This window comes from Psittacula echo, assembly GCF_963264785.1.
Source record: "Psittacula echo genome assembly, chromosome: 14".
In the NCBI taxonomy this organism is placed as follows: Eukaryota; Metazoa; Chordata; class Aves; order Psittaciformes; family Psittacidae; genus Psittacula; species Psittacula echo.
This window is the reverse complement of record NC_137750.1, coordinates 7,190,054-7,216,161: the sequence shown is the minus strand read 5'-3', so window position 1 is coordinate 7,216,161 and position 26,108 is coordinate 7,190,054. Positions and strand designations below refer to the sequence as shown.

The following is a 26,108-nucleotide window of genomic DNA, read 5'->3' as shown; positions in this document are numbered from 1 at the left end:
TGCTTTGTAACCAGTAGCAAATGAAGCTGAAAGGAAAATGGGGCACCTCACATTCACCAGCTGAGGGTTCTGAGGGGTTAATCTGAATTGCCACATCAGTTAACAAAGATTTAAGTAGACATGGGCATGATACTGAGGGAAGAGCTGTAGGAAGCCAGACAGGGAGGCTTCCCGTGAAGGCACAAGTGAGTTCAGGGGCACCTTGCTCTCTGTAAGGGGGCATGGGAAGAATTTGCTGGTTATGGTGTGTGTAAGTCAAGTGTTTGTGTTCCTAATCAGCTTTTCTTGAAGATACTGCTGAAGTCTCACTTTGCAGTATTGTAACATAGGTGGAACTCAGCCAAGCTAACTAGTGTTAAGTAAAGCCAAAGGAATTGCCAAACTGTGGATTGAAGCAAGTCTGAAAGTGATGTGAACTCTCTGTTGTGCCATCATCAGTGCATCTCCCTCTCACTGTGCAGCATCAGCAGTAATGCCAGGATTTGGATTTGGATTGGGTTTTGCAGTGCTGACTAGCTGAGTTTCACCTCCATTACAAAGCCAGTCGGAGACAAGTGTTACCAAGCGTAGGGAAGCTGTGGGAATGTTGTGGTCGGTTTCTTTGGCCTAATTCTCTGATTTTTGACATGCTTTAATTCCTTTAATCGAATTGTACACTTGTCCTTTGTAGTGATTCAGTAAAGCTTATGGGAAAACAGCGGCTTCAGGAAGGATTATAGATGTGCTCTTGAGCTCTTTCAGGCTTTCCTTCTATTTTATGGAGAGGGATGAGGAGTTTCAGGGTTTTTTTTTTTAAGATAAGGCTTTCATTTCCAAGTCACATGTGAGCAATTGAGACTTAATTGAGATCTAACGAGAAGTAAACCACTTTGTAAACAAGAACTATGGCAAGATACTGAAGTCATGATATAAAACTTGCTTTATGTAGTGTTTGGCAGAGGCAAAGTCCAAGACTTCCTTATCTTTCTGAGCATTGTGCCAAAAGCCCAGGAAACAAAATACTGCCTCTGAATTCTGAAGGGGTTTCAGATACTGGTTTCTTTAGGTGGCTTTCTAAAGGCAGCAGAGTGCAAGGAGAGGACAGGTAGGTGCTCCTTCTGCTGCCTCTGCCACCACCTCAGGTACCAAGAAGCGGCACAGATGCTAACACATTAGGAAAGGACTAAATGCCATGAAGTATCACTGGAAATAGGATGGTTGTGGGAGAAAGCTTTTGCTTTCCATTTCAGGGGATAAAAGGCGCAGGGGATTTGCAAGCAAGTAGAACATGTCTAGGTGATCATAGAAAAACCTCTTAGAGGGCAAGATCTGGTGACTTTGTGACTTGAAAGCTTCAGCCCCTCTTAAATGACTGTTTCATGGGGGATTCTGCAATTTCTTTTTGCTGCACCAAAGCCTTCACTGTAGAAAGTAAACTTTGTGTGTGGAGCTCTTGTTGCTAAATGCTCTCCTCTGAGGTCAACCATCTGCATGGCTATAGGCTGTGGTTGAGTGCTTCTGTCCTGTGTGATCCATTCCTCAGAACTTTAAGCTGTACTTTTTGGTTGTGAAGCTTTCCCCACACCATGTGACCTACCACTCAGCCCTTGTTTCCCTTTCATCTTGGAGTAGTCTGGAAGTGCAAATGTGAATGTGGGTAAGAATCCTGTGACCAGGGGCTGTTGGTCAGTGCTGCCTATCCGATTGCCTGAGGTAGGTTCACCCTTGGTGTCATGGAGGTGGTCAGCATGTGTGGTCAGACTTCTGCACAGCGGCCAAGAATCTCAGACGTGGCTTCCATGGTGCAGCTCTTTGATGTGCCTGCTTGGGTGGAAGCTGCTGGATTGTCCTGGCTCGGGGAAAAAGCAAGGCAACGAGCTGCTGAAACAAAGATTATCAGCCTCTTCCCTAGAACTGAGCTGCATGCCCAGCTCAGCACTCCTCTGCAGTGGAGCCAAGGGACATGGAGGGGACTTTTCTCACTTGGTCTACACATAACTCCACTCGTGGCACCTGCCTTAGCATTCTGAAGTGTGATGCACATCTTTGACACCAGTGCTGCGGGATGGGACAGAAGGATTGGATTCTGGGCTGCAGGAACCTGCTGAATGAAAGGACTCATTCTGCCTGAAGTAGTGGTGATTTACCACCTGATCTAAAAGGGATTAGAAATTGGTTTGGATACAGAACACCCTTTCCACTTGTGCAGGATAGGGTCAATCCATGGACAAGGTCTTCTTTGTATAGCTGTGATGTTTCTGAAGAGAAACCTGTGAGTGAACTCCTGGTGTTTCACTTGCATCTTGCAAATGATGCAGTTTTGGTAGAGATTTCTACCTGCTAAAATAGTGACATTTCTGTGCTTAATCCTTAATAACTTTAATTTTCTATATTGAAAACCATGGCTAAGGCATGGATAGCTCCTCCTTAGGAGGCATAAGTAATAGAGGAGACTAAGTGCTGCTCTGTCATAGGGAAGTTTAGTAGTGACCAGCCATCAGTGAAGGACTTCTTTGTTGTCTCTGAGTTGATGGCATTGTACACTTTGGACAATTAAAACTTTGCAGGTAGAGACACAGGACTTTATTCCTTCGTGGTAGAGGGACCTGAGTTACTTGTGTGAGCAAGGCATTTAATCTGTTTGACTTTAGGTTCTGAGGGCTGATTACTAAGATACCATTGTAGACCACAGTAGACATTTGAACTTTATCCAAGGTTGTAGCCACTTCCAAGGTTCTCATCTTAGCAAAGTCCTGCTTTGTGAGACTCTGAAGCAGTTGTGTACATGAGATTCTTGTTGTGATGTTTTAGATGCTAAACTGCAGGTGCTATAGGGAGCAAACCAATGTGAATAATACATTAAATTTTGAGCAGGATTTTTTCCACCTCTGCAAATAAATCCTATAATTTGAGGATTTCACTCTTGCCACATCTCTGCTTCACTGCATTGGGTAGAATAGGGCTACTGCAAGCACCTGCTTATCAGGTTGTGGCTGCTTCCTTGCCAGGAGGAAGCATTATGAAAAGCTGCATGGTTCTGTGGCCTGTATTGGAGTGGCAGCGAGGTGCAGTGTAGTTATTTCTGTTAGGAATCACTTCATCTTTGTGTGAATGTCTACATCTGGCTCTTCCATGAAGGAATTACAATTCTCCTCTTTCCCTGTTGTTTTCCTCATCCACAGGTGGTTTTTTGGGAAGATTCCCCGAGCGAAGGCTGAAGAGATGTTGGGCAAACAGAGACACGATGGTGCCTTCCTCATCAGGGAGAGTGAGAGTGCTCCTGGGGACTTCTCCCTCTCAGTCAAGTAAGTAATGCCCAGAAGCAGCTGTGTGTGGTAATCAGGCCACCTACTGCCCATATGGATGGGTGAGGAAAGGTCAGGTGAGGGCAATGCTGAGGAACAGGAATAAGCTTCCAGATGGCCTATAGCATTGCTGTTCTTTCAGTGATGCTTATTTAGTCCCTCTCTAAGAGAACAAATATACATGCTCTGGTTTGTAATGAGTACAGGGGTGACCTGGTGGCATGTTCCTGTCTGGCTCATACAGTTCCAGGCACTATCTGTTGGTCTGGTTTTGAGTCCCATTCCTCCTCCTTACAGCCACAAAGTGCCCAGTGTGTACATGTTTTCTCCCATCCTCCTTCGTTCTTCTTATGCAGTACAAGTTATTACTGTATCTTTTCTCTGTGTGGTACAGAAAATATACTTCCAATATTTTTTCATGTCTGCTTGGGACATCCTTTGGGTCTATTTGTGTTGTATGGCACTGGGACATGGAGGGCTCTCCGATCTCTCACAAATGCATTCCCCATTGGTAGAAAAACTCACTCTAATAACAGTGAAGTGAGGAGCAGCTCTCATCCTTGAGTAACCTTGCTAGAAGTACTGGCTGTACACCAGCAGGAGTTCCTGCTGGTTAGCCATGGCCCATATTATACTATGCTACCTGTCACTGTAAAATAGAGGTATTAAAAAGGTACATGACTTAATTCAACATGGGTTGGGGGTGGGAGGGTTCAGTCCTCAGCAGTTGTTTTTTGCCTTTATATTTTTTTCCTGTAACCTTCCCCTTTGCTTACAATCCAAACAATAGGATTTTCTTTAAAATCCTAACAAAGTTTGGTTATTTACGCACAATCCCTAATCTGCTGCTGTCTGTGGCTGTCAGTGATCTGTTTCAATAGGAGTCCTGCTTTTTCTGGTTACCTTTCACTCAGTTTTTGTCCTCCAGTTTATATTTGTCTTGAATACAATCATCTGAGCTGGAATACTAGATGTAAATGGCAGCTTCACTTCAGAAAGTGCATTCCTTTAAGAAACATGAAGTCAGGCTAGCATGGCTCTGGTGCCTTTAGCTTAGTGTTGCCATCTGGTGGTAAATTCTCAGTTAATTTTGTTCCTCCCCATTTGTTTGATTTGGAAAAGGCTTTTTCCTAAACAGTGATCTGCAGGATTTAAATGGTGGGAAGCTCTCAGGTTGAGGAAGGGAGAGCAGAGGCAGTACTTAATGTGATGGTTCCTGCTAGCTTTATAGCCAAGCTAATGTCTACTGTGTCAGCCAGTGTACCGGAGCTGTGCGTGCCAAGTGGGGAACAGCTGTCGTCTGTTTGCAGTGGTTTAGACTGAAGTAAAAATACAGATGTGCCATTCGTCTGGAGATCCCAATGGATCTCTTCAGAGTTCCTCTGTATTCAGAATGAAATTGTTGGAAAAGCAGCTTCAACTGAATGGCACCACTTGTCAGAAAGAATAGTTAACGTCAAATTGAAGTTGTTGCATTACATGTGCAGCATCACCCTTCAAACATGAGGGGGTTTGGGGTTGTTTTTTTGTGGGATCCTTTCGTTTTGCAAGGCAGTTTTTTGCCTAAGCCCAAACCAGCTGCCAGAGGAGACAATCCTACTCTCCCTGTGAGTGTCTCCCAGGAATTTACCTATAATGGGTCCGGAGCTTATGTATTGCATTATCACACACACACAGCGGTGCTGCATGAGGGATGGACTGAGACAAGCCCAGGACCACAGCAAGAGTAGCTCCAGCCTAAACTGGCTCAAGTCAGTTGTGAGATAGCTGTGTGTGAAGAGCTAAACTGAAACGTTTGTACTGTTTGACTTCAGAATGTGGTATTTGGGAATGTGAAGTAGAAGGCACCATGGTGCAGCTACTTTTATGTGGCCTTGTCTTTGTACTGCACAGTCCTCTGTGCGCTGTCTTCAGCAGCTCAGGTGACTGCATAACTACATGAAGAAGTACGTGTACTGGATGCCAACTTTGTGGCAACGTAGCGTAAAGTAAAAAGCTGAAATAGTGCATGTCAGTCAAGATAAACTGTTTTGTGACACCAAAAATCCTTTACAAAAAGACCTCAAGGTTCTGCAAATTCAGAGTAGTTTGAAAAGCTGGTTTTAAACTGAAGCCCTATTACAAGGAAAGCACACGTGAAGCTTGCAGGATTGTTTTCAAGATAAATTCAGTATTTGGGTTCTATCTCTGATCCCTGATTTCTTTAAAATACAACTGACAAGTGGTTTTCAGACATCTTTTTACAGATACCAATTGGTATCTGTGTTATCAGCATCATTGACAGTTTCACTGTGTCCTTGAAGGACCTTTTTGTTCCAAACTCTGTGACATCCCAGATTGGTGACTAATAATGTGGTTTTTATGTGTTGTTCAGGTTTGGAAATGATGTGCAGCACTTCAAGGTGCTTAGAGATGGGGCTGGCAAGTATTTCCTCTGGGTGGTGAAGTTCAATTCTTTGAACGAGCTGGTAGATTATCACAGATCCACATCTGTCTCCAGGAACCAGCAAATATTTCTCCGGGACATCGAGCAGGTGCCGCAGGTAAGAGAAGCGTCTTCATAGAGTGCACGTTTAGACTATTGCAACCACAGTCTGAAGTGGGATTGCAGCTTAGAGTAAATGAATAGGGGTGGAAAGAAGCTGACTGATGTTCTCATGTCTGTGGAAGTGTAAACTTTACATCCTGCAGCCAGAATTATACTGGCAAATAAGGTGGATGTTTGTGCAAAGCCTACCTGGAACTTCTAGTGTCCAGTTCAGACAAAGCATTATTGTTGCTGCTTGAACAGTTGGCTTATCTGAATGCTTTATGGTTACTCTTGCAGAAAGATCATCTTATTCCTGTGAATTAAAAGTGGGTTTACTCCTGGTTTAGGACATAGGAAGAAAGAATAGTTCTGTACTATATAACTGTACCCCTCCATAGCCAGTAGAGGTCCTGGTCTTTCCTGAAGAGGTGGCTACAGCATATGCAACATCTCCAGCTTTCTGGTTTGGATCTAGCCAGTGTTAAGATGAACCAAGAACTACTGCTAAGTGCTAGCAGAGCAGCTTGTGGATATCTAGCTCTTTGTTTTGTTCCATCTCCCAGGACAGTCAGAACATTATGTTGCATGTAACAGGAGCTTTTGTCAATTCTGAATATATCCTTTTGCTTCCATGTGCAGCATTCTGGTTCTAGCTTGAGAAAAAAGGGGGTGGAATTCATGCTGCCTACTGGGGGCCAAGCACACCCTTTGCCGAAGGTGGTCTGAATTAACATCTGGCTCTGCACAGTTGGGTCAGTGATAAACAGATGATGAGCAAACAGCTGGCTGAAAACAACAGCCATGAAGATACTTTTCTAACCTCATGATTTCAAGGATGCAGGTTTATTTGAAATGAACCATTAGCTTTTCCATAGGAATTGAAGTATTTGCTGACCAGGCAGAACACTTTGTGACAGGATTTATTGATAGTGGAGAGTTTTAAGGAAAATCTAAATGCTAACATCCAGTTTTTAGGATAAGCTTTGTGTATCAGTGTGTTAGGTGGATCAGTAATATTCACACTGTCAGTTGGTCAGCACAGGATGAATAGAATACTATTGTATTGCAGTACATACAGATATACAGTAGTCGTGAAGACTGGAAAACACTAGGAAAACATCTGAGTCATCAGCTATCTTTATGTCTGCTCCTTCACAGAAACTTGACTTTTTCTAAGGTCTTCTGTAGACTATGCCTTCCTCTTTTAGCCTCTTATTACAGATGTTGTAGGCTGGCTTGCAGGGAAATGGAACAGCCCAAATGTTCACTGTTAACCCTGGTGGAGGTTAAGCTCCTGCCTGAAGGAGCAGGTTTCTCGAGCACTGCAGATGATTCTCACTTTGTGTCTCTCTTTCTTTGCCCTTCCAGCAACCGACATATGTTCAGGCCCTGTTTGATTTCGATCCCCAAGAGGAAGGAGAGCTGGGCTTCCGTCGTGGAGACTTTATCCAAGTCCTTGACAATTCTGACCCCAACTGGTGGAAGGGAGCCTGCCACGGACAGACGGGCATGTTTCCACGCAACTACGTGAACCCAGTGAACCGGAACATCTAGAGATAAATATTAGAGATTATTTAAAGAAACAAGAGAACCAGTAAATACACATACAGAGCCTAACTGCAGCCAGTGACCTAAAATCACACGGCGATAAAACCCGAATCACCTTCCACCGTGAGGTGACCCCTCCTTCACTCAGTACGGAACTTCAGGGGCTGGGGGGGGCAGAGTTCAACTTACACACCAAAAGTTATCCTTAAAAAAGAGAAAAAAAAAACAAACAAAAAGAGAGAGAAAGAGAGAGAAAACAATGAAAATAACAAATTTCCTCAGCTGCTCCTGGGTTACCCCCTTCCATCCACTCTTCTTGTTACCCCCCCCCTCCTCTGTCCATCAGTGCATGAAGTTTTAATGCCATATAAAGTCCTAGCCATGCAGTTAAAGGAAAAGGGAGAAACTCTGCTGGTATTTTCTCTCTCTGCAAACGGTCTTCATTTGACATGAAGGGACATGAGAGAAGAACCAAATCCACAGTCCTGCCTTTAAAACAAAACAAAAATCATCAGTCTCTGCTTTTGCCTTCAACATTCAGCTCTTCTTGCCTGGGAAAGATGAGGTGTTAATCTTAAGTTTTATTGTCTCTTCTCCTTTGGCACTTTCTTCTGAAGCTCAGCAGCTTCCAAGCAGGGGAAGGGAGAAGAGTTGTGTGGCTTTTTGTTCTTTTCTTTGGAGTCACAGAGCTGCTTTGAGAAACTCCAACGTACAACTGAGGTCTGTTCATGCTGTGCTGACAGCGCTTTTGTTGTGTTCTTTCCTTAAAGGTGTACGGTTGAGCACATTCTGTACTTTTTTCCATAGTGCCTTTCCCTTCTTTTTTTTATTCTTTTTAAGTTAAAAGGACAGTCCAGAACTACTTTTTTTTTTTTTTTTTCCTGCCTATGTGTAAATAAATACTTTTGGGGGAGGGGTGTGAAGGAGGGGGGGGTTTATCAATGCACACTTGAGAGGAATCTACAAACAAGAGATGGAGCTTTAAGATTTGTCTTAACTGTTGAACTTCCCTTCTTCCAAGGAAAGTAAAATCAAGGCATTCAAGCGGCAACTTGTGCTGCTCAGAGGTGAGGAGCTGCAACCAGAGCCTCAAAAGAAGTAAGAGAAAGGGGGGAAGTTATGACCAGGGAAGATGAGGAAGAATATTTTGGGGAGGGGAGGGTTAAGGGGGGGGATTTGAGGAATAATAGCCCTGAGATGTCCTACAAAATGTACATTCCTTTGATGGAAAACTTTATAATGCAGAGAAACCTCAAGAAATAGTGCTTGAAAAGAAAACTTTATGCTCTTAGTGAATGTCTCTACGTGATGCATGTAATCAGCCTGTCTCTTTGGCCTGGATAGGGAATATTTGCAGTCGTGTTGCTCTTGAAACATGGGGTTGGCATCACTGTTCTCCAGTTTCTCCTCCCTCCTCAGGTCAGTGTTACTGTTGAAGTAGATCCCCCCCACCCCTCTCCCCATTCACAGCAGGCTGTGCGATGACTGTAACCCCCACCCCGCACCAGAATGGTGTTTTCTGTGGCCATTTGCTCCTCCACCAGAACAGTGTGACATTAAATTGGACGGAAAGGAAAGCAACGGAGTGCCACTGCTCTCTGTGCCAATCTTCAGTTGCATTACTTCTCCTTTGGATGGCCTTTTTGGCTCCCTTCACCCCACCAACGAATCCAAACCCTGCAGCGGAGATCTCCTCCCGCCCTGCCTGAGCATGGGCAAGCTGGAGTTGGAGGGTGCCTTTTTTTGTACTAAGTGTTACAGACGTTTTCTTCCTGACTTGGACTCTGCCTTACACTTGATTTTCCAGCAGATGAAAGAGAGAGCTATCCTGTAGAGTTCTTACTTTCTCCCCCTCTCCTTGCTAGCTGTCACTCACTTTCTTCCTTCTTTGTAAAGTGATTGGAAAAGGAATCTATGGCATTCTACACCTGGACCATTTGATTGTTTCCTTATTTTGGAATTGGTGTATATCATGCAGCCTTGCAGACATATGTCTTGTGTGTGTATATATATTAAAAGAAAAAAAAAAATCAGTGTTTAAATAAAAAAAAAAAAAGGCCTATGTACTTAATCCTTTAACTCTGCAGCAGCATTTGGTAGATAGTAATTAACTGTGAATAATAAATATACATTGAATTCTTCACTTGAGCATCTGTCTGTTATTTCAGTTCACTGACCAAAATACGATTGATGGAGCTAACGTGTCGGATACTGAATTGCTGTGGGAAGAAGCTGTAAGGTGTGTTCTGGCTTGAAGTACACAGCCTCTGGAGCATTGTAGTTTGGTCTGAATTCATTTCTCTTTCAAGCTATGTCAACACAGAGCCTTGTCACTTGCCATGTAGCATTATGAACAGTGAGGAGGGGGGAAAGGTGAGGCGCTGGCACAGGGTGCCCAGAGAAGCTGTGGCTGCCCCATCCCTGGCAGTGTTCAAAGCCAGGTTGGACACAGGGGCTTGGAGCAACCTGCTCTAGTGGAAGGTGTCCCTGCCTGTGGCAGGGGTTGGAACTGGATGAGCTTTAAGGTCCCTTCAACCCAAACCAGTATGGGATTATTTGAATGATGATGGTGGTGCAAGGACCAAAGACGATGTGTCTGCTGAGCGGGCAGGTGATACTGCAGTATTTCCCCCATTGCTTTACTGTTTTTACCCAACAGCTCAAGTGCTTTGCGGTACAGACTGCACTGTTGTAAGGAGACACACCAGTTGTTTCTGGAGCACCTTGCTGAGGGGATGATGGGCACACAACATTGCCATGGCTCAGACTGCTCCTGAGCATTTGCCCTGCCCCATCAGTGCCTTGTAGGTCCTTTTCCCTTCTGTTGCTGAAGGAGAACTGCCTGGTTGTGTGACCAGGGTGTGCGGCAGCCCTGCGGGGTCAGCCTTTGCTCATGGGCTCAGTGCTGGTCCATTTTGTAGTCTTAATACACAATAGGAAAAGGCCCATTTCGGGGTTTGCCTTGGTTTTGAACTGTTGCTTTTAGTTATGCTCAAATACAGTCAAGGAGTTTGTGGTGGAAATGCCTGGATTTTGTAAGTTCTTTTTATTTTTCGGTCAAGTCAATACAGAAATGATGTGGTTTGGAGCTCTGGGTTTTCTTCTAGCACTGCAGCAGGACAGGATGGATCAAAATCGTGCTGTTTATAGCTTGGTACCTACTGAAAAGCGTGGAAACCCTTTCTTCCCTTCCACTTTTAACGAGGCAAGGGAAACACTTGTCTCTATATGTGACTGTGTAACAAGGCTACAGCCAGGCAGGAAGAACCACCAGGAACAAGGCCTGTCTTGTCCCCACCACCAGAGCTGTGGTGTGTGGCAGGCGGTGTGCCGCAGGAAACGCCTAAATCCCGGTTCGTCCCGCTGCCATCCGCCTGTCCTTGGGAGCCCAAACCCCCGCCCGCCATTTTGGCACCGCAGGACTACACGTCCCAGCACTCCCCGCGGCGCGCAGGCGCAGTGCGGCGCCGGGCGGCTGAGGCGCCCCGGCGGTCCCTGGGCCGAGGGCGGGCTGCGGTCGGGGGCCCGGCCCGGCGTTCGGCTCCGTGCTCCCCTCCGGTGCGTGCCGCGGGGCTCAGCGTGTGCTTAGGGGGAGCTGTGTGGGGTTGGGAGGGATCGGGGGGCTTTGGGATGGGGAGTGTGTGAGGGGGTGAGGCTGTGGGACGGAGCCTGTCCGGGCGGGCTCACCAAAGCCCCTGTCTCCCGCCCAGGGCTCTAGGCAGGCATGGTCGGCTATGACCCCGGCTCCAGGTGCGTCTCCACGGCGGAAGCGGCTGCAGCAGGGTCAGCATCTGGCTTCGTCACCCGGCTCCTTATCAGTCCCTTGGATGTCATCAAGATCCGGTTCCAGGTAGGGTCCTCACGGCGTGCTCGGAGTGAAAGAGCCCGTTACAGAGCATGGCCTGGGCGAATAGGTCATTGTGCAACCAGAGAGCGCTAAAGCTGCTCCTCAGCCCTCACCTCATGGTGTACAGGTTATGCAAGGTAGCAGGGCTATCCTGTGTCCACTACTTCTATTTATATAACTTAACTGGAGTGTTTAAATGGGACCTTGTGGCTTTTATAGTTTGTTTTCTTTCTCTGTCTTTATGAGTGAACCATCTTCGCTATCTAACTGGATTTCACCATCATCCCTACTGATTATCTTGTGTTGCACGTGCGGCTTTATTCTTTTAGAGCCCTACATAAACCACATCCCAGTCATTTCCAGGTGTGAGTCCATGGGAGGGCATTGCTTGGCTCTCAGGGCTGTGAATTCCCAAAGAGGACACTTGAACTTGTTGAAATGTGCTGTGGAATTAGAGCAAACCTTCTCTGTGTTCTCCTCCAGCTTCAGATCGAGCAGCTCTCCTCCAAAAACCCAGGCGCGAAGTATCACAGCATCCTGCAGGCTGCACAGTGCATCTTCCGGGAAGAGGGCTTGGTCGCCTTCTGGAAGGGCCATGTTCCTGCTCAGCTGCTTTCAGTTGGCTACGGAGCCGTTCAGGTGAGGTGACCAGACATCCCCTGGGCCCAGTGCACATACATAGGACTTTGCTCCTCTTCAGGCTGGCTGCATGGGCAGATGCAGGAAGGTCTGGGGTTACACTGTACTGATGTAAAGATGTGCAGCTGTATCTTGCTGATGGGTAATTCCTAACTTAATATCTCTGAGCTTGCTGAAGCTGCAGCACAGATAGAGCAGACTGAGTTCTGTCTGTATCTGCTGTCACAGATAACCCTGTTTGTTCCTGACACTTGGCTTACCCATTCATGTTCCAGACCTGTGCAGTGGTTTTGCTTTTGTTCCTCCCTAACAGCTTGTAAGGAAGAAATTAGGCTGATGATGGTGTTTTACACCGCATTGTTATGCTTAATTTGTAACTACTAACATGTTTTGTGAGCAGTGGTTGAAAGAGGAATGCACAGTGTTATCTGTAATATAACAAACACTTTAGGTTATACAGAGCATTGAAATGAGCTTTACACAGTACTAACTGCAAGACTTAGCACAAGTGTCAGAGCACAGACCATGCTGAGCATTCCCTGGGCTGCTGAGTGGTTTTTACACCTTACTCTTTGAGCACACACATGCTCAGTGTGCAAGTTGGGAAGGACTTTTGAAGGACGGAGGGAGAAGGTGGTTACAGGCAGTGGGTGGAGCTCTCTGGGTGAAATGAGAGAGGAGTGAGAGATCCGTGTCGCCAGTAAGCGCTGACTCCTTGACCTGTGTGTGCTTGTTCCTGCCAGTTCATGGTGTTTGAGAACATGACACAACTGGCGCACAACGTCACCTCCTACGGCGCCCGCGACCCCTTGGTGCACTTCACCTGCGGTGGGCTGTCTGCCTGCACAGCCACTGTTGCAGTGCAGCCTCTTGACACACTACGCACCCGCTTAGCTGCTCAGGGTGAGCCTAAGGTATGGCTTAGGGATCTGTGTGTGTTTGGGATTATCTTCCATAGCAGTAGCAATATTCCATGTGTGAGAAAATAGGTTTGAAAAGTACATAACAGCCCCAGGGGTTAGCATAAAGGAGCCAGTGCTGTTACTGGCCAGTGTTTGCACTGTTGCCAAGTTATCCGCAGTGCTGTTGACGCAGGTTTCTTAATTATGTTTTGCTGCTCCTGATTTGTGTTTGACTCCTCACAGATGATCCAGAAAGGAGAAACTGTCCTTACCAGGATAAGTCCATTTTCATCTGCCCTGTTAGCCATTTATAAATGCACTCCTCAGTCTGTTGAACATGGTGGTTTTGAAACTTTCTACTTGCACAGTCATGTTTAGATAATGATGGGGATGATACCTGAAACCGGTCACCTTTCACTTGTATTTCATGTTCTTATTTATGCAAGAATTGGTCTCCATGCTAATTAGATCTGTAATAACTAGACTTATATGTGCTTGTATCAGAGCCGTTAGCCTGCAGTAGACTCACGATACATATTACATGAATTCTGTTGCAGGAGCAAGCAGAGCTGTTAAGAGAAAAATAATCTTGTCTGTGAGGCAAGTGGTCTCTGGCCTCAGCTCTGTGCCTTGTTTCTTCCCCTCAGCAGAGCTTGAATGTGGAATACAATGTCAGCCCAGTGCAAAGCTATGGATCATTAAGTTAGTCTCTGGTAGCCCAGAGGAGGGTTTAGGTTGTCTGCTTATAAAAGTCACAAGGGCTGAGCTGAGAATACCGTGTGATGTGCAGAATCACTTTGTTCATTGCTTTGTGCTGAAAGTCAGTTGTATTTTGGGCACTGGGAAATAAACTGCTCCTTGGTTTGTTGTTTTAAGCCTTTTCCGTCAGAGAATCAGCCTCTTCTTTCTTGCCTAGATCTACCAAAACCTTCGCCATGCAGTGGTCACAATGTACCAGACAGAAGGACCTTGGACATTCTATAGAGGTTTGTCCCCCACAATCATTGCTGTCTTCCCAAATGCTGGTCTCCAGTTCTCCTTCTACAACATCCTGCAACAGTTTTCTGAATGGGTGATTCCAGCTGAAGGAAAGAAAGGAGGTAGGCACCTGGGACAGTGATGTCTGATGTAGGGGGAGAGAAAGGATGAATGCTACTTTGGGAGACTGACATAAGCTCGGTTTTCTTATCAACCTTTTCAATGAAAAAGTGTCTCAATTTCTCCTCTCTCATTCTTACCCTTGCACAGATAGTGCAAAAGTAAGTACAGTGAAGTTTACAGACAGCTCCTGTTATGGAATAAGCATGATGGAAATGTAGATGGATGGGAAAGTGAGGTGTCACAGATTCGAATACTCCTTCTCGAGCTGTGTCACATTACTGATCCTCTGGGAAGACAGTAACGTGTCTGTTCCATTAGTTTCCATTCAATTCCTCTGTTCCGTTAGTGCTGTGGGGGTGGGACTCTTGGATTTCCTCAGGAAATCTGCCTGAGTTTCCAGCCCAGCTGTTCCAGAAGAGGATTCATTCAGCTTCATTTAAAACTGCCAAGCTCTTGAGCTGATATTTTTGTGATGCTTCCTAGCTCCATTATAAGAGAACCTCATCCTGATGCAGCCTTTCACCTTGACAGTTTTAGATACCGGTGCCTCCTTGAGAAAGAGTGTATGCAGGATCAGCGTATTCTTATTCCTGGATGGAATTTCTTCAGTAGAGGATCTAGACTTTCCAAGATGATGTCTGCATGTTTAGTTTTAGACGGCAGAGGCTGATGATGGTTGTGTGCTGGGAACTCAGGTTTCTCAGGAAGAAGTCTAATGCCACAAAACTCATTTCTCACAAGCCTCTGAACTCATCAGGCGATGCCAGCTTGTGACTTCCTCCAATCCATAATAAGTCAGAGCAGAAAGGACTGCAAGATTTCCAGTGACTGGGCTTTTACTGGGAGCAGGGAAACTTCTCCATCCACTAGTGGCAGGTTCTCTGGTGACTGGGGTTTTTTGTGCTAAGCCACTTGGCAGAGCAAAACAAGATCAGTGCAATGAACCAAGATGAGCTGTTACACTCTGGCCCCAGAGGACATTGCAAGCCATTGCAAGTAGATAATACAGATTGAGGTTCTGTGGCCCAAACTCTGCAGAAGAGGTGATGGAACTTTAAAGGGCCTTTTTGACCTTACTTCTTGTGCAAAGTGATCTTTAACTGAAGTCTCATGATCTTTAATGCAAACTCCCTGCTAATCCTCTTTTCCCCTCCTGTCTCCCCTTTCTGCTTCTCAGGCAACGTTAAAAACCTTGTTTGTGGCAGCTGTGCTGGAATCATCAGCAAAACCCTCACTTACCCCTTCGACTTGTTCAAGAAGCGACTGCAAGTGCGTGGCTTTGAGCAGGCCCGGGCAGCCTTTGGGCAGGTGAAAAATGTTGGAATTCCCTGAATTTTAGGGGTATGGATTTGTGAGACAATCCAAGGCCAGTCCACCAGTGATGATTCACCAGTGGTACCTCTTGTATTCGTATTTGGGTTAGGAGCTCCTGATGAACTTGCTCTTCTTGCCCATCTCCATCTGTTGGTTATCTTGAAGCTGGAGATGATGAAAGCAGGAAACAAAGGGTTGATATATTTAGTTTCTAGTTGCAATTTGGTAGTTCTGATTCAGGACCACATTCCTAGCAGAGGATGACACTGGCTTTATGCTGGGATCACCTGGCTGTCAGGATCCTCTTCTGCAGTGAATATTTTGACACAAGGCACCAAGTGTTCAGCATATGTCTTATGTACCAGAACATCCTGAAATTCAGAGCAAATTAAATACCTCTGGTGTTCTTTAGCACTTTCCTCTGTGCTCTATTTGTCTTACAATGTATTTCACCTCAAAATAACGCTGTAAGACAAATACAGATCCTTCAAGGAACTCTCTCTTTCTTTACATGACATGTGGAAAATGTCTTTTTTTCCTTCAAATTCCTTGGATCTGAGAAGCAAATCAGTCTGTACCTCAAGAAACTCAGAGATAAGAATTCGAAGTCTTAACCCATTGCATTGGATGCTTTTCCAGTGAGGTTCAGAAGTTGTTCTTAGCACTGATGTGTCACAAGATGTTAAAACTTCCCTGGGACACGATGACATGCAGATGGCTATTTTTGAGGCTTGTGTTTTCTTTCTGTCAGGAAACTGGAAAAGTCCCTTTTTAGAGAGTGAAGGGGATGGAAAAGAGCAGCACAATCTGAAATAGCCACCGCATGAACTTGTACCATGAATAATACATGTGGTTGCAGCACGAAGATTTTAGGGCCACTCAGTTAGAATGATCTGCATAAGCCATTGCTGATGCAAAACATACAGCTTTCCTCCACCCCACTTGCTACAAACTGGCTCTCAATTCATTTCATTGTAATAGCCAGAAAAGCATTTCATTATAATAGCAGAAAAACATCCCATTTTTGTGGGATATTTGGGGATCTTGGTGTTCCTTTCCAGGTGAAGTTGTCCTGGAGTTTCCTTATTTAACCCTTTTGCCATCTCTCTCCTAGGTGCGGGTGTACAGCGGTCTCCTGGACTGCATAAGGCAGATCATGCGAGAGGAGGGCCCGGGTGGATTCTTTAAGGGCCTCTCACCCAGCTTGCTGAAGGCTGCTGTCTCCACTGGCCTTACCTTCTTCTGGTATGAGCTGTTCTGCAGCCTCCTGTGCTCCCTGAAGACTGCCGATAGCATTGCAAGGAAGGAACGCTGAAAGGGGCACGTCTGTGGCTACCTGGTGCCCTCCTAGAGGAGGGGAAACTGATGGGCTTTGCTCTGTCATGAGCATGTTGGGAATGTCAGTTCCCAGAGCTCCATCAGCCTGTAGGAAATCACCTCCTGGGACCAAGCAGAAGGAGAAGGCAGATGCAGTTCTGCTAAAGACACTGAACTGCTTTGCTGCAAGCTGTTCAACTGAGCACTTTTTTCCTCTGTCTCCCCTAATATCAGCACGCATTTAGTGGGGAGAGGGGGGGAACCAAGCAGAAAACTACCTGCTGTGAAGAGGCACCTGCTAAAGTGGGTGCATTCCTGTGCTTGCCCTGGATCCCAGATTGGGATCCCTGGTGTAGCTGGTGCTGCTTATCCAACCTAACACCACTTCCTGTGGCTGCATCCGCACAGCTGTGTTTCCTTGCTCTCTGGCCTGCTGTTTGCACTGTGTTCTTTCCTTGGTGTAGCACAGGCAGCTCTGTGCTGCTGTTGTGAAGTCAACTCAAACCTTGTTAGTGTCACAGAACCTCAGTTTTCCTTTTCTTTGCTGCCAGCTCCTGCTTCTTGCTTACCACTTGAATCAGCCACCTGAAACACAGCATCTTCTCGTGGATCACACTCAAACTTGCTCTTCCTTTAACTCTGATGAGCTTGATTGTATCCAAAGTGCCCATTTCTCTTCTTGCACGTCTTGCCACACATCTCTTGGGGTTCTGCATTGCCTCAGTCACACTTTTGCAATTCAGTCTGCAGATGAAGAACCCCTATGTAAGGGAATTCAACGCACAAGCCCAATTCTTCAGGGTTCTTTGCTTCAGTGCAGTGAGTAACCAAATGCTGTATAGAGTTCTAGAAATACTTAATCTAAGTGGGAATAATGAAGGAAAAGTCCTGTGGAAACTAGTAAATATCTTTTATTAATACTGTTATTTAATGCCACCTTTGAAAGTTTCCAGCAAGTATTTCTGCTCAAAACCTTTCTGAATCTCACTCCTGCTGTGATGCTAATAGATGAAAGTGTTTTGACAAGCTAAGCTGAAGTGAAAGGACTGAGCATCAGATGGAAATTGCTTGGCTCAGCATGGTGTTTGACAAGTAAAGGGTGGTGGAATTAGAGCTGGAGAAGTGACGTTCTGCAGTTTCAAAGGGTTTAGGGGTGCTTCAGAAACGGAACAAAACAACGACCCAGCAGCTCTGATTTACGTAGCAGGGAAAAGAGGGAAATTGCTTTCTTCCTCCTCTTTTACTGTTTTTCCAGGCTGAGCAGGGTGTGGTTGGACCAGTTATGGAAGGCAAGCTCTGAGGAAGAGCTGCTGTGGTACAAAAGCCTGTTGGTCATCTGGTGAGTGGTGGATGGGGCAGAGCGCTGCTGTTATTTAGAGGATGGTTTGATAGCTCTTCTCTTCACGCACGGCTTCCCGTGGCTCTTTTGCAGTATCCAGGGTGTTAATCCTAGATGTTGGCCACATTCTAGCGTGACCAGTTCCATTCTGCTGATGCAATTTCTGGCAATTTTGAGCATATTGGCATTGCTCCCTTATCCTGTGCTATTGTGAGAGGCTGGTTCCGAAGAGCAGCTGTTTCACTGGTATCTGAGGTATCCAGAGAGATTCCTTGCAAGCCCAGGCCAAATAACCTGGTGTCTGCTGTGGTTTGAGATCTTGGAGTGTGAAGTGGCTGTTTGCAGCTGACTTTGAGAACTATTTAAAGTTAAATCCACTGAACAGTGGTGGTGGCAGGCAGGAGGTTCATACAGGAGCCTTGAAGACAGAGTATTAGCTGCATGTACTCCAAAAATGCAGAGTTTTGCTTATTGGAGATAGTACAAAGAATGTGGAGTAAAGTGTCTCAAAGTGCCTCAATCTGAGTGGCATTTTCCTGTGTTATTTATGCTGAGATTCCCCTCAAATCTTCTTAACTATATTTTGCCTTTGTTTCTTGTTCATCTCTTGTTCTTGGAAAGACATCACAGCCAGTGATGGACTTACCCTCAAGCCATCCTTCCAATGAGAGAAGCGTCTCATTGTGAAACAGAGTCAAACAGGTTGGGACTGTTAGGCTTTTGGCTGCTGGTATAGAGGAATGCTGTCATGGGTAGCAGGGACAGGACTGGCCACAGCAGGTTTCTGTGCTTAGGCTCCCATAGGAAATGAGGCCTCATCCATCCTGTGTAAACCTTACAAGACTCTTTCTTTCTCACTTTATATCAAAGAGCTGCTGTTAAACTGCACAAAATAGGGGGAAACTGGTGAGGACTCAGCCGTGGGAATTGCAGCCTCTGGAAGAGGGGGGGAGTTGCTTTGGTTGTCACAGGGGTAAAGAATAAAGAAGACTGCTGAGACAGTGCTCCTTGAGTGTGCTGTGGAGCTTAAGGTGATGCAGCTCTAGGGGTATGTAACTTGGTTGCTCTGCAGGGAGAGCAGCAGTGGAGAGTGCAGAGCAGCCATGGAGGGTACAGAGCAGCTTCTCCTTCTGGGATAGTTTTTTCCTCCGCTGCATTAAATACACTTGCCTCCATCCAGCAGATGGCAAAGGTGGAGCTGAAGCTGTGCAGTCTGTGGAAGAGACACTCCTGGTCAGGAGCTTCAGCACAGGGCCTGGCTTGTTTTCTCTTTGGGAATGACTGGTTTAGCACTAGGAGGACAGGTCTTACTTGTGATGCTGATTGAAACCAAGTTTCCTTGAATTTGAGGAGCAGGAGATAGGAGAGATCGGCAGTCACCTTGTTCTCTGCTGTGTGGGGACAGATCTGCTCTCAGATACTCCACACTGGTGAGTGACTCACTGTCAATCTGTGCTGGGTTTTTCCCATTGGGATGGCTGGGATTTCCCTCTGATGTCATCCTGTCAGGGGGATCTGCGTTGCCTGCGGTTGTGTTAGCTTTCTAATAGTGCCTTGTACCGTCAGAACATCCAAAAGCACTTCAGCAGGGAAAGCCCAGCTGTGCTCTAGTTGTCTCTTTGCTGGCCTCAGGGAGGAGGACATGGACACACAAGTGCTGTGATGGACACAGTGTCCTCCAACACTGAATCCTGGGACACTGTTCTCGGAATGTTCCTCCAGAGCATGGTTTGTGAAAAGAAATGGATGTTTGACAGTCAGGCTCGGAATCGATTGTTCTTAGTTTAGGTTTAAGTTTCTCATGTGATGTAGTTTGATTGTCTGAGGTGTTTTGTTGTGCTTCCTGAGCAGATCTGTTGCAGCTGCTGTTGGAAAGTGTCCGAGCACAACATGTGCTACCTTTGAGACAAGGTACATTAAATACTTTGTTATGCTCCTATCTGGCTGCAGTTCCTTTATTCCTTCCCTCCTAGTATGAATATTCAGCTGGATCCCATGGGATCGCTGTGCCCCAATCCTGCCCTGGGGGGGACAGCGAGGCCAGGGTATGGGGCAGCAGGAGGTTTTCCCTCCCCATCACTGGCTCCTTGGAGCCATCCCATCCCCTCTGTGATATGAGGTGATGCTTTGGGTATAGCTGCACCCAGGGGGATCAGTGGAGGGGGGTCTCCAGCCCAGTCCCACTGCTCTGCCCCAGAGGGTCAAGTGGAAGCTCATGGGTGGGAGCCCCACACCATGGTGGATGAGTCCTGGCTTGGTCTGTACCAAGCCGGAAAGTTCCCAAACCACTCATTCTGGTTTTCTGAGCTGTTCCTGGCTGCTCTCCTCCTGTCAAAGTGCTGCCGAGCCTTCCCCTTGAGGAAGTTGACACAGTTGGGAGTTAAGCGATGAGGATGCTCCCGTTGCAGTGAGTTGCTTTAACGCCTCTCCCCTTTCCTGATTATTTTCCCTGTGTGTTTTTCCACGGCCGGGAGGAGCGGATTGACCGCGGCTCGCAGCGGGACAGAGGCAGCGGCGGGGGCCGGGGCGGTGCTCCCGACGTGGGACCGGGACAGACCGGTAAGTGCGGCCGGGGGAGCCGCGGTGCCCCGGAGCTCGCAGGCGGTGGCGCTGCGGCGGCGGCCGCGGCTCGGCCGGCCCGGCCCGGCCCGGCCCTCCCCCGGCTCGGGCGAGGAAATGACCTAAGAGGAAACCGGGGCCGCGGCGGGGCCCGGGGCGCTCCGGCGGTGCGCCCGCGGCCGGAGGAGCCAGCGGGGCGGCCCGGCAGGTCGGTGGCGCTGGGCCCGGCTCCCCCTGGCCGTGGGGCTGGGAGGAGGCGGCGGCGGGGGGGGTGGTACCCGGGCACGGAGGGGTCTCGGTGCTGCGGGTTCCATCGGTGGGGATGGGACGGGGGTCTCCGGGGTGGTTGTGCCCCTCGGAGGAGACTTCACTGCTCTTCGCCCTCTGCTTGTGGTGGCCGCGGCACGTCCTGCCCTTCCCACCGGGACTGACGCGCTGCGGTGCAGCCAGTCGAGGACACCAGCTGCAACCACGTAAGTCCCCAGGACAGCTCGTCTAGTGGGGACCACTGGAGTAGTTGGTACCCACGGGTGATGTTGTGCTTGGAGTCACCCACCGCCGCAAGCCCTTCAGACACGGTGGTCCTGGCTGGTTTGCACTCAGGGCAGGGTTGTTTGGCACAGCAGCTCCAAGCAGCCGTGCCCATCCCCGGGGAGCTGCGGGGATGCTCTGGGGGCGGCGCTGGGCGGTGGTGACAGACGCTGCCGAACGGGCTCGGGCGCTTCGGCTTCACTGTGTGCGGTGCTGAGCTGTCACCAGGTTCCTTCAGCACAGCGATGCTGCTGCTGAGACACGGGGCTGGAGAGGCCAGATGGGAAGGTGTTTGTCACCCAGGCATGGCATGGAGGGCACAGAGCTGCTTGTGAATCCATCTGGGAAAGAGACCTCAGTGCTGGTCCCGCAGGTAACCCTGTGTAGGTGGCAGCTTTGGCTGTGGGAGCAGCGTTGGCAGTTGTCACCCCATGGGGCAGGAGAGGAAGGCAGAGCCTCTACCCACTGTCTCTGGTCCGAGGTACTGTGTCTATGTGTCCCATGCCTCCAAAGGGCAGTGGGCTCTTTGGCTTTAATCCCTGTCAGGACTTATTTGCAGTGAGGGATGAGTAACAGCAGAGGAATTTCAAGCTGGCAAAACCCATTTAGCCGAGTGCCCTCCCCATGTGTGTGCTGTGGGTCTGGCCAGGCCAGCAGTTTGTGTTCAGCAGATCACCTTGTATGTGTGTGTGTTAGAGAAGCCCTTCCTCTCTGTGCCACGACTCTGTGCTGTCTTTAGTGTATCACAAAGCAGCAGCAAATTAATCTGAAGGTTCTTTAGGAGCAGTGCTGGGCCTGCAGAGAGCTGTGCTTGGCTGCAGTGGGATGGGATAGGAGCTGGTGGGGATTTGGTTGCAGAGCATGCTGTGTCTCCATGAGGGAGCCTGGTTGTGGTGCAGGGGCTGCTCTGGATGCTTAGGTGCTGGGTTTGATTCCTCCCAGGGTTTTGTGTGACACCAGCTGAGCTGGTGTGTCAAAGGCACAGGGAGCAGCTGCACTGGGTGCTCCTGTGTGTGTGTCCCTGTGATAAAGCCTTCCAAGGTGAGATAGGTGTATTTTGGGGCTGCCTTGGTGTGCTGTGCCCTGCGAACCTGCAGATCAACAGGCTGCAACAGGTTTCATATCAGAAGAACATAAAGGCTCTGAAGATTAAGTCCTATCATAGGAAACAAGTCTTAAAAGGATGTGGAGCAAGGCTTTGCTCAGATGTAGGGCTGGTGGGAGCTGTCATGATAACAGCCTGTGCACCAGCACTAGATGGGATTTGCCAATGGCCTGGTGAAGGTCTGCCTCTGTCCAGCTATGCTGTGTGTGTTCTTTCCCCAGGGACTGACACTAGCCCATCCACTGCCCCTGGCTCTTGCCCTTGGAGGAAGCCAGTCATGGGGGAAACAGGCAAAGAAGAGTATAAAATACAGTCATTTGATGCTGAGACGCAGAAGCTGCTGAAAACAGCCCTCAAAGGTCAGCAGGCTTTGTACTTGCTCCTCTGCTGCAGCTTGGCAGGCACGTGAAGCTGGACCCCTTTAAGGAACACCCAGTGTTCAGTGTAGAAGAGCTGTTCCACAAACCCTATTCATCCCTGACTGGGTCCTGTTGGTGAATCTTCTCCGGGAAGGTCTTTGCTCCCTCCTCTTTTTACCCCCTCTCCCCTTCTCCCCAGTGTTTAATGGTGCTGCTGTTCCAACTCAGCTCCTGGTTCTCATCACTGGGGTTCTCTCTGATTTCGGGGTACCCCCTCTTCTGCCCTAACCCAGCATCTCTGCCCAGACCTGGCCTCTTATCCTTCTCCAGCACCCTGTTCCTGCTCACTGACCCTCCATGCTGTGGGGTCCTCTCCTCCTCCTGGCCCATGGGGTCTCCTGCTCACTGATCACATCTCTGTTCAAAGCCCTGCAGGAGTTTGCCCATCTGGCTCTCACTAACCCAGCTTTGAAGCAGTGCTGGGATTTCACATTCAGATCAACTTGCTTCCAGTATTATCTGCTTTCTCCATCGCTTTCCCATCATGATGGCTGTGTCTCCAGCCTGGGAGGACCATGGACCACTGGAGCTGGTGTCTCTAAAGCAGCTGGTGTGTGAGAAGGGGCTGGGACTCTTGATGTGGAGCAAGCATGAGGTTTTGCACTATATAACATGGTTATACCAGGCCCCACACTGACCTTGATTGCTTTCTCGGTACTCCAAAGCAAGCAGGACACAAAGGGTGCTGGCTCCTGACAGTGCCTCTCCTCTTTGCAGACCCCAGCAACGTGGACCTGGAGAAAGTGGCCAATATTATAGTGGACCAGTCCCTCAAAGACTGTGTGTTCAGCAAGGAGGCAGGGCGCATCTGCTATACCATCATCCAGGTGAGAGCTCCTTGTGTCTGGTCCTTGGGCTGGGCCAGGAGAGGCTTTGCCCCAGCCCTGTGCCATGACCCCTCAGCTTGTCTGCTGCTTGCCCCTTGCTGTGGCAGCATCCAAATGAGCAGCAGTGAGCACAGGGTGCAGCTGTCCTGCCTCTGTGGGCAGTCACAGGAGGGTATCTGTGTGGTCCTGCATCCCCCAAGTAGCAGCATCCCCCTGCCCCTCTCACACCCCCAGCTCATGCCTCCATCCTGCTTTGTGGGCTCATAGGCAGAGAGCAAACAAGTTGGGCAGAGCATCTTCCGGAGGAGCCTGCTGAACCGGCTGCAGCAGGAGTACAAGGACCGGGAGGAGCTGCGCACCCGCTCGCTCCAGGCCTGGATCTGCTACGTCACCTTCATCTGCAACATCTTCGACTACCTGAGGGTGAGCAGCAGGAGCTGCTGCTGCTGCCTGGGGGTGCCAGAGGGGCCTGGGTGTCCAGAGGTGCCAGGGCTGGGGTGGTGGAGGGTGTTGAATGGAGCCCTAGGGCCATGGCTCAGCAGTGGGAGCCAGAGATGGTTCTCAGCGTAAGGATGCTGCTGGAGCTTGTGATACCTACGGGCAAGCAAACAGGCTTGGAGAGGCAGAGCCATCTCCTTGAACAGTCACAAAGTCTGAGCTTCCCCGTTTTGTACCTGGTGTTTGAAATCCTCTGTTTTGCCTGCTCCCAGATGTCCCAGACTGAACTGGTTTAGTCCTGGGTGGACCTGTGGGTGCTGATATAATTACTAGCCCATGTACTGACAGAGCTTGTCTGCAAGCCTTTGCTGCAGTGTGTGTGCTTGGAGTAGATGTAAATATGATGCAAGCAGAGCTGCAGGCAGGAAAATGCTGTTGCAACAAGTGCATTTCCCATGATTACCTGCTTACATTTAAAAATAAATGGTTTTCACATCATTTGTTCAGCTTCTCTGGCTCCTGGAGACTCAAGTGTCTGGTCTCCTACAGGAATCCCACCAGTACGGGGTTTAGCAGCACAACTGAATGCTGCTCCCTTCTCCTTTGAAGAGCAGCAAGGGGACAGCTATATAGAATAGCTGCAGACTCCTCCCTTTCTGCCCCCAAGCTGACCATGGCTCCTGCCTCCTTGCAGGTGAACAACATGCCCATGATGGCTCTGGTGAACCCTGTTTATGACTGTCTGTTCCGGCTGGCACAGCCTGACAGCCTGCGCAAGGAGGAAGAGGTGAGTGCAGGGAAGAGGGATGCTGATGTGCCTGGGTCCTGCTGAGAACCAGCAAAAGGCACAGACTGGGGGGATGCAGAAGGGAGAGTTGCCTCCTGGGATGGGATGTGCTGGCTTTGCAGCCCAGGAGGGAGCAGGATGGAGGTGCTGGTTCTGACCCCCTTGCCCAGGCTGCGCATCCTGCCTTGGGGCAGCTTTCCTCCCCATTGCCAACACATCATCACTGTAGATTCAGCAGCAGAGCATTGTCTGGTGCTACTCAGGTTCAGTCCCATCTTGTGAGAAAAACAGACAGTTCCCCCATTCTCACAGAACCAGCTGCTTTTCCAGCATTCCCAATTGCTGGACATCTGGAAAAGCAGCTGCCACACTGAGGTGCCAAGGCATTGTGGCACTGGGAGGTGGTGGTAGGTAGCTGCAGTTGCTCACAGCAATTTTGAGGAAGCAGAACCATCACCTGTTGGAAATCCAGAACAGAGGGAACAGGATGAGTCGGTCCGTAAGTGACTGATGGGGACTTCCACAGAGATATGCCAAAGCTCTCCATTCCCTTTATCTCTTCTTTCTGAAGGTGGACTGCTTGGTCCTACAGCTCCACCGCATTGGCGAGCAGCTGGAGAAGATGAACTCCCAGCGGATGGATGAGCTCTTCTCCCTCCTCCGGGATGGTTTCCTCCTGCAGGAGGGGCTCAGCTCCCTGTCCCAGCTCCTGCTGCTGGAGATCATCGAGTTCCGAGCTGCCGACTGGAAGATGACGGACGCTGCCCAGAAGTACTATTACAGCGAAGTGACGGATTAAGCTCTGCAGCAGAGGGGAGATGTCCCCAGCACCTTCACCAGCAAGCTTCATACCAAGTTTGAGTTTCCTTTCACGTTAATGTTCTTCTAGCACTTCCTATAAATAGGGCTTGTATTGGGTAGAGCCTCTGGGCACTCTGTCAGGCTGCAACTGGCACTAACCTGACTTTGGAGTTTGGGAGAGGTGGGAAGGGCACATTTAACCCAGGAGTTCTCCCATTGATTCTGGCTAACATTGGGCTGCTGCCAGCAAAGGGCAAGCTTTGAGTTTCTAGCTCAAGCCAGCATTTTGTGAGTGTTAGAAGCACAATTTAGGCTGAGAACATTTTGGTTCATCCAAGGGCTGTGGGAGGCAGAGGGGAAATCCATCCCAGCTCAGGTTGTACCCGGTTCTCTGGGACAAGTCACACAAAACACCATGGCCTCACGAACAGCTCAACCAAGTGCTATTTTTCCCAGGCTCCTTCCAGCACCTGCATGCACACAGCCACGAGTAGCTGCCACAGGGCTCTAGTGGCTGGTTCCAGAGAACACAACTACTCACATGTAGTTCTTTACTACATGTGCAGGTCCCTGAGCACATGTAACCAGGCACAGGTTTTGTAACTTTTATACAACTGTCCTGTTTTATCTGACTTTAGGGAATTTCAACTCTGGAATGTTTCTTACAATAGAAGAAAAGAAACAAAATAGTCTATTGAAGGATTTTTTTCTAATAAAAGTTTTCCACTAACATGCCCTGCTTTCTGTCTGCACAGCTGCTGAGCTTTACTTAAAGGTTACTCCTGACTTAAGGCTTCAATACTCATTTTCTCTTCAGGTG

The 26,108-nt window shown here is 48.4% G+C and overlaps 2 protein-coding genes across 17 annotated transcripts in view; both read left to right on the top strand.

Annotated features, from left to right (window-relative positions):
* The window catches only part of GRB2 (growth factor receptor bound protein 2), a 50,127-nt gene extending 41,858 nt beyond the window's left edge, over window positions 1-8,269 (top strand). Inside the window, exons 3-5 of one of the 2 annotated variants that reach the window (XM_080629173.1) lie at window positions 3,162-3,284; window positions 5,659-5,827; window positions 7,183-8,269. In XM_080629173.1, the coding sequence (XP_080485299.1) occupies window positions 3,162-3,284; window positions 5,659-5,827; window positions 7,183-7,368 (478 nt within the window). In that variant the 3' untranslated portion in view covers window positions 7,369-8,269. The remainder of the gene's footprint in view (window positions 1-3,161; window positions 3,285-5,658; window positions 5,828-7,182) is intronic. The other variant, XM_080629172.1, reaches the window with a different exon arrangement.
* Window positions 8,270-8,307: 38 nt separating this feature from the next.
* MIF4GD (MIF4G domain containing) lies at window positions 8,308-26,018 on the top strand. Of its 15 annotated transcripts, XR_013957983.1 has the most exons (12): window positions 10,824-10,920; window positions 11,073-11,212; window positions 11,693-11,848; window positions 12,592-12,762; window positions 13,667-13,850; window positions 15,029-15,159; window positions 16,280-16,410; window positions 20,296-20,380; window positions 20,827-20,853; window positions 22,238-22,375; window positions 23,153-23,262; window positions 23,530-23,556. XR_013957983.1 is itself a non-coding variant. In XM_080629169.1 (10 exons), the coding sequence occupies exons 3-10, from the start codon at window positions 11,087-11,089 to the stop codon at window positions 21,073-21,075; spliced, it is 1,233 nt and encodes a 410-aa protein (XP_080485295.1). In that variant the 5' UTR covers window positions 8,308-8,460; window positions 9,531-9,601; window positions 11,073-11,086; the 3' UTR covers window positions 21,076-22,369. The 15 variants fall into 15 exon arrangements, 6 of the variants coding, with proteins under 6 accessions (XP_080485295.1, XP_080485296.1, XP_080485291.1 ...); XR_013957982.1 differs by lacking the exon at window positions 20,827-20,853; XM_080629169.1 differs by lacking the exons at window positions 10,824-10,920; window positions 23,153-23,262; window positions 23,530-23,556 and adding exons at window positions 8,308-8,460; window positions 9,531-9,601 and having other exon boundaries at window positions 20,827-22,369.
* Window positions 26,019-26,108: the final 90 nt, after the last annotated feature.

Bases quoted from the DNA above. Each gene is read 5' to 3' on its own strand.
- MIF4GD (XM_080629169.1), top strand. From the start codon at position 11,087: ATGGTCGGCTATGACCCCGGCTCCAGGTGCGTCTCCACGGCGGAAGCG. The intron at 11,849-12,591 runs GTGAGGTGACCA...TGTTCCTGCCAG, and splicing joins TTGGCTACGGAGCCGTTCAG to TTCATGGTGTTTGAGAACAT. The intron at 16,411-20,295 runs GTATGAGCTGTT...CACGGCCGGGAG, and splicing joins ACTGGCCTTACCTTCTTCTG to GAGCGGATTGACCGCGGCTC.